Source organism: Muntiacus reevesi, chromosome 2, assembly GCF_963930625.1.
Source record: "Muntiacus reevesi chromosome 2, mMunRee1.1, whole genome shotgun sequence".
NCBI classification, from domain to species: Eukaryota; Metazoa; Chordata; class Mammalia; order Artiodactyla; family Cervidae; genus Muntiacus; species Muntiacus reevesi.
In genome coordinates this window covers 141668303-141675713 of record NC_089250.1, presented here as the reverse complement: position 1 = coordinate 141675713, position 7411 = coordinate 141668303, and the positions used below count along the sequence as shown (strand labels likewise).

The 7411-nt window shown below is 57.7% G+C and overlaps 1 protein-coding gene across 1 annotated transcript; it reads left to right on the top strand.

Moving 5' to 3' along the window:
- The first annotated feature begins 1162 nt into the window (after nt 1-1162).
- SFRP5 (secreted frizzled related protein 5) lies at nt 1163-6189 on the top strand. Its single transcript, XM_065920065.1, has 3 exons — nt 1163-1742; nt 3453-3530; nt 5000-6189. Exons 1-3 carry the CDS (start codon nt 1220-1222, stop codon nt 5344-5346), a joined length of 948 nt encoding a protein of 315 aa, XP_065776137.1. The 5' UTR covers nt 1163-1219; the 3' UTR covers nt 5347-6189.
- Nucleotides 6190-7411: the final 1222 nt, after the last annotated feature.

Below are 7411 nucleotides of genomic sequence, written 5' to 3'. Positions count from 1 at the left end.
CTCCTCCCTCAGCATTTCCTACTCTAGGCTGAAATTTATCTTAGTGCTGAATAGCTCCCTGGTCTTTGGAACCAAACATCTGGATTCAAATCATGGCTCCTTCATCTGTCAGCAACGTGACCAAGGGCCAGTTACTTCACTTCTCTGAGTCTCCCTCCCCACCCCACTCCCACCCCTCTACAGACACACAGAGTCACTAAGCCTACAGACTCAGAATCCAGAACCCCTGGTCATGACCCGGCTCTGACTCTTGGAACCAGATCTGGATTCAAGTCCTGGCTCCAATCCCTACTTAATCTTTTTAGGTCAGTGCCTTTATCTGTAAAGTGCAGATAGTAGTAGTACCTACCCATCTTATACCGTTATTGTGAGAATTAAAAGAGGTGGTTTATGCAATGTGGTCAGAAAGACTGGACACATAGGAAGCACCCAATAAGTATGAGCCATCGTTGGAAATAGTTGATCAGGTTATGAAGTGCCGTGCAGGGTCTGAGGCACTAAATAAGTGCTCACTAAACAGCAGGCATGATTATCTTGGCCCCCACTAAGCTGGGATGTCCGGGAGGTGGGCTCTGGATCACATCCGCCTCTGGTTCCGCAGCCGTCAGCACAGCTCCCCCCGGAACCAGGCAGGAGCTCCATAAATGCGTGAGCACTGGGGGTGACGCACTTGCCCTGCTGGACCAGGAGGGTGTGAGCAGCCAGAAGCCTCCTGCCGGGAAAGGGGAGAACCGAGGTGTCACGAAAGAGAAAACAGAGCAGAAGGGTAAAGGCCGAGACGGAGAGATAACCAAGTGAAGTGAGTGAGAAAAGGAACAGGAGAGGCTGTGTCGGAGAGAGATAAGGAGGAAGGATGGAGAAGGGTAGAGACGAGGGGAAAGCCTAGGGAGGTAAAGGAGTCCTGGCGAGAGGCGCAAGGCCAGGCTGGAGCACTGGCGGGGGAGCAGGCGAGCGGGAGAGGGGCGCGCGAGCGGGCGGGACGCTGGGCGGGACGCGCGGGCCCCAGGGCAGGAGGGGCCGAGGGGGCGCCACCCTGCCTCCCCGCCATGGGGCGGGGGCCGGGCGGCCGGAGATTGGCTGGGGCGCGCGGCGAGGCCGGGGCTGGAGCCCCAAGGTGGGAGGCGCCAGGATGAGCACTCGGTGTGCCCGGGAGCAGAGCGAGGCCGCCATCCACTCGGGCGACCTCAGAGGCAGCGGAGTGTCGGGGGCCTGCGCAGCCATGCGGGCAGCGGCGGGGGGCGCGCGGGCGGCCGCGCTGGCGCTGCTGCTGGGGGCGCTGCACGGGGCGCCGGCGCGGGGCGAGGAGTACGACTACTACGGCTGGCAGACCGAGCCGCTGCACGGGCGCTCGTACTCCAAGCCGCCCCAGTGCCTCGACATCCCCGCCGACCTGCCGCTCTGCCACACGGTGGGCTACAAGCGCATGCGGCTGCCCAACCTGCTGGAGCACGAGAGCCTGGCCGAAGTGAAGCAGCAGGCGAGCAGCTGGCTGCCGCTGCTGGCCAAGCGCTGCCACTCGGACACGCAGGTCTTCCTCTGCTCGCTCTTCGCGCCGGTCTGCCTCGACCGGCCCATCTACCCTTGCCGCTCGCTGTGCGAGGCTGTGCGCGCCGGATGCGCGCCGCTCATGGAGGCCTATGGCTTCCCCTGGCCCGAGATGCTGCACTGTCACAAGTTCCCCCTGGACAACGACCTCTGCATCGCCGTGCAGTTCGGGCACCTGCCCGCCACCGCGCCTCCAGGTAGCGCTCCCGCCCCCGCCCCCTGCACTCCGACTGCCCTTGGGTACCCGTGAGCCGGACCCCAATGGATGCCACAGCCCCCTAGAGGTGCCACCTCCTCTAAACACAAATACACAGAGTCTTTGCTCAACCCTGCATGTCCCCCGAAGCCTTCCAGCCTTCCCATCCCTCTATGGCCTGCCAGAGTAGTGCCTTCTTGCGGCTCTGGACTTTCAAACTGGTTCTCTCCCATTCCAATTGTTCCCGAAACCTCTCCTGGCTTTCCCTCGCAGCTTCCACCTTCCTAAGCTTCTGGAATCCTGGGGGGTGGGGTGGGGCAGTACTGTCACCCCATCCTGAGGCCTCCAATAAATGCCTTATCACCTCTCTCAGCCCACAGATGCCCAGGGTTGCTAAAGATGCTTTTGGCCTCAGTAGCCCTGGATCCCAGGGGCACCAAGACTAGCATCACCCCCACCTGTGTTGGGATTTAGGGACGGGCAGAGGCTGGGGGAAAAGATGTAGCCAAAGACTGGGGGCTAAATGCAACTCTGGGCTATGGTTTCCACCCTGCCCTTATTTCCTGCACCTGGGAACCCTAAACTCTCCCACTCTTTCCCCAGTGCCCCAGGCTGGGAGACCCCTGGGTAAGGCTCAGAGCAGAATGGTGAGCAAGGTGCCAGGCTCTGCCCCTAACAAAGAGCCCTTGGGCGAGTTGAGCCTCTGTCTCCTCCTTGTAAAATAGGAAGCAATCTCAGGTTCCCAAAACTTCTGAGACTTAAGTGCCACCTTCCGCCCCAACCCCTCCCCATTACCCCTCATTCCTCTCTGGTCTCAGCCTCCCCTTCACTGTGCACCCCCCTCATTCTTCTCCCCACTGTCTGCCAACCTCCTTTCAGACAGAATAAGCCCCTGTTGGACACCGGACAGGAGAATAAACAGGGGCACCAGGCAAGGAAGCTTCACCTGGGTGGCTAATATGAGAATCTAGGAAGCCCCTGGCTCTGAGACTCTCCCAAGGGGCAACACTGCCCCTGTTTTCTATCTGACCTGGCCCCCCAAAAGCAACAGAACCCCACCACACCCCACCCACCCCTCAAAGCTAACCTCACCCATGCTATCCCCAGTCCTACGCACCCACATGGGACCTGAGAGTTGAAGTTAGGTGGGGGTCTTGTGACCAGAGAGTGTTGAAAGAAGGAAAACTCCCTATTCTCAGGTTAGAAATGGGACCAGGAGGGGAGAGACACTCGCTCAAGCAGAAACAGTATGGTCCCCAGCAGGGATCCTGGCAGGGCTCTATTACTCTGGTTTTCTTGGAGCTCTAACTTGGAAGGCAGGGAAATCCCATTCTTGGAGTCCCCCCTGGCTCTGACCTCCCACTCCCACCCTCTTTGAGCCCCTCGCCCTGCCATGATGGGACGGCCCGCCAGGAGGCAGAAACACAGAGACAGGTCAGGTGCTACAGAAGAAGACGGTGCATATCATGGGTGCAGCTGCCAGGGTCATGGGGCAGTCGTGCCCACCTAGTCGGTTTCGTCCCTTCACAACCTCGGCTCTGGAATCTCACAACCACTCACTCAGTGAGCATGATCGTTACCATCATCCCGATTCCTGATGGGGAAGTGGAGGCTTGGGAGGCGGAGGTGGCTGGTCACTGGGGGAGCCTGAACCCTAAGTGTGGCTCTTTGGCCTCTGATCCCCTCACCCCACCCCTGCTTCTCTCCTCAGTGACCAAGATCTGCGCCCAGTGTGAGATGGAGCACAGCGCTGACGGACTCATGGAGCAGATGTGTTCCAGCGACTTCGGTGAGTGTAGAGCCCACGTGGCCACTGCCCTCTCCCCAGAGAAATGCACTTTTTTTTTTTTGGCATCCCACAGACTTCAGAAGCCCTTCAAGGCCACGGTCTATCCCTGGACAGGGCTCTTGCAGCCTTTCCTTGACACTGCCTACATAAGGGCCTCAAGGGCTGGATTCTCTTCGTGGGAGGCAGGCTTCATCCAGAGATGGGTGGGGGCAGCAGAGGGGAGAGATGGGCTCCAGGACGGAAATGCAGCCCCCTGGTCCCCGGGCACCTCTGCCTAGTACCTGATGCATCTCTGGCTGGGGGTGCTGTGGTCCCCGGCCCTACAGCTTCATCCTGGAGCCTCCTCATTCCTGGGGCAGTCAGGACCTGGCTCCTATGCAGACCACACAGCCCAGCCTGTGGTCTTTGCCCGGTCGGTTCCCGTTTTGTGCCTTAGCCTCACTGTCTCTAAAAAAGAGAAAGCAACGAAAGCCTTCCTGCAGCAGGTCTTTTATGTTGTTAGTCTGTTTGGGAAGAGAACATTATTACTGCAAGGTGTGTGTATGTCCAAGAGAGAAAAAAAGGGGATGGGAGAGAAAGATTTTTATAACAATGTCTCTCCCTGGGTGACCAAAGTTACTCTCTGGCTTCTCCCAAAGATGGGGACCCAGAGGCTCAAAGAAGGAGGATGCTACTCTAAGTGACCATGCCCTGCTCTATTAGGCTCTTTAACCACCCTGCCCACTAGCCACACACTCCACAAACATCCTACAGACTCCTACACATGCCACAGACATCCTCTTATACACAAAAGCATGCAGCACCACACTACACAGTCACACACACATTACAGAGGTGACTGCGGCGCTTCCCAACCCTGCACATCACAGTGGGGAAGCCGGCACATGCTACAGAGCAGCCCCTCCCCAGAGCTGGCAGTCTAGCATTTCCCAGCCCACCACTGCTCCAAACACCCTCCACACACATGCACACACACAGCCAGAAATCCTATTTGGAAGCATCCATCCCCAGAGATCACGACGTCCAGCCCTCCTCCATCACAAGGACCCCCTCCACCAAACGCTCCCTCCAAGTGGTTAGCTCCACCCCCAATATTTTCCCTTCCCTGGGGAGCCCACACCCAACTCCACTCCCCAAGGAGAGCTCTCCACCCTGCACCTGGTATCATGGAAAGGCACAGCCCAGATCTCAGTTCAAGCCAGGCTCTACAATTCAGGCCCATCACCACCTCTCCAAACCTCATTTCCCCACCACACCCATTCATGTCAGGATGAAAGTTGATAATGTCTGTACAAGTCCAGCACCTGGTGGGAGCTTCATAAATAATAGAGTATACATGTGGAAGCTCCATCTCTCCAAGCCCCAGGCCTGGAGTTTCAGGCAGAGCACCAAGCATGGGGTCATCAGCATCCTAAGCAAGCCTGATGGTTCTCATGGCTGACCCCCTGTCCACCCCCACACACACACAGTGGTCAAAATGCGCATCAAGGAGATCAAGATAGAGAATGGGGACCGGAAGCTGATTGGAGCCCAGAAAAAGAAGAAGCTGCTCAAGCCAGGCCCCCTGAAGCGCAAGGATACCAAGAGGCTTGTGCTGCACATGAAGAATGGCGCCGGCTGCCCCTGCCCACAGCTGGACAACCTGGCTGGCAGCTTCCTGGTCATGGGCCGCAGAGTAGACGGACAGCTGCTGCTCATGGCCGTCTACCGCTGGGACAAGAAGAACAAGGAGATGAAGTTCGCAGTCAAGTTCATGTTCTCGTACCCCTGTTCCCTCTACTACCCCTTCTTCTACGGGGCGGCAGAGCCCCACTGAAGGGCTCTCCTCCCTGCCCCCCAGCCATGCCCCATCCTAGGTCCCCATCCCCGGGGCCCTCTCTCCTCCCTGCCCCCCAGCCATGCCCAGTCCTGGGTTCCCATCCCCGGGGCCCTCTCTCCTCCCTGCCCCCCAGCCATGCCCTGTCCTGGGTCCCCATCCCCGGGGCCCTCTCTCCTCCTGCCAACCCGGCCTCCCCCTCCCCCGGGCTGACCCAGCCGCTGCCACAGGGCAGGCAGTTCACGCAGAGCTGTAGGATCACAGGCCCTAAGGGATGGACACTGAGCCAGGCTGTCCTTGGCCAAGGGGTTCTGGGGTCCTTGGAGGTTTGCTCCCAGAGAACCAGGCCTTTCTCAGTTCGGGGGAAGCCCCAGGGTCTCAGAAAGTAAGCAGAGAAGAGAGAGCGAGGGAACGGTGCAGGGGCTTGGAGCAGCTGAGGAGGTGGCTTCCCGGGGAGCAGGTGGTGTCAGCCTCACCCTGTTGGCGGTGGGGCCTCGCCCAGGAGAGGGAAGTCTTGGCATTAAGCTGAGCTACTTGGGGGACAGTTCCCGGCCTCCATGCCCCTTCATGTGTCCCCGTCATCGCCCCCAGAGGAAAGGGTCATGGTGCCCTCCAGCCACACTTTCCCACCTCTCCCATGTCCGCCTGTCTCCTTCCCCACTGGACTGGGGAGAAGCCCAGCCCAGCCCCCGCCCAGAAGCTCGCTCCTCAGCCTCCACATGTCCCTATGTCCCGATGACCATAAATTATTGTTTCTGCTGCGAGGCCATAGATACTAGACTGATGCAGGTAGGATTTGGTTTTCTATTTTTTTTTTTTAAGTTTTTAATTAAATCAAAGAAAACAAACAGTTGATTTTGACCAGGTGATTTCTTTGTCAGCTAGTTCCAGGAGGGAGGGCGAGGGGCCGTTCAGAAGGGACTTTGAGAAAGAGGCCTTTTTGTAACCCACGGTCTGTCCACACAGACATACTTAAAATGCCTAAAAAGAGCAATTCCCATGTTTTTGCAGGATCCACTGAGAACACACAGCAAGGGTAACCCTTCTTATCCCCACAATGAGACTAAGTGAGCGATGGGGATGACTATCTTTTTGTCTCAGAGGAAGGACAGAGATGCCAAGTTCCCCAGCCTTCTCCCACACTCAGAAGATTCCCGTGGTCCTGCAGCATGTCCCTGACATGGGCAGTGCCCACTCTGAGAAGCCCCCAAGAGGCTGGGCCACAGCGAACTACTCTGAAGGGCCAGAGGCCTAAACATGTCACTCCTACCCCTTCAGAGCTCAGACACCCCTGGACACTGGACCTGTAGAAGATGGTGGCGTGAACAGGTGCTACTCCAAGCTGGTCCCTGGAGCATCAGTATTGCCTGAGCTGGTGAGAACTGCAGAAGCTCAGACCTTTAACACTTTGAAGCATCTGGGGAGCTTTTACAAAATACTAGGCCCTACGTTAAAGCAATTAAACCTGAACCTCTGGAGGGTGCTCCAAAATCAGCATTTCCAGGTGCCCCCTGGGTGGTGTTAAGCCAGGGCTGAGAACTTCCATCCAGATAAGCTAACGGCTGAGGCCAGAGGAGGGTAAGAGGCTGAGCTTCTTCAGGCTGGAGAAGTCCTGGTCCTGCTTGCAGGGAGGGGACCAGCTGTAATGCTTCCAGGGGCTTCTTCGATGAGCTCAGAGCAAAGGCAGGCAACTACCTTGAGCTGGATGAGGCAGCAAGGGGAGAAGCCTTGAAACGGAGGTGACAGGCTACTGTCACTCAAATGTCCAGAATATGGGAGGGATGATGCCAGGAAAGCGTCCTGGGGTACCATCGGCAGATGCTGAGGGACAGGACAGATGTACTCAGAGCAGGGAGCCGCAGACACCCTTAGAGCTTTCCTCACCAACTGGGGTTCAGCTGGGATGCCACGTCCAATCAAGACCTGCTGCTCATCCAAAACAATGGAGCCACGTTCTCTCTCGAGAAGAGGAAAAGCCCTGGCTTGCTCCCGCAGCTCTCAGAGAAGCGAGAAACGAAGAGGCCAGTGCCAGCTAACAGGTGGTCTGACAGCCGGCCATAAATCA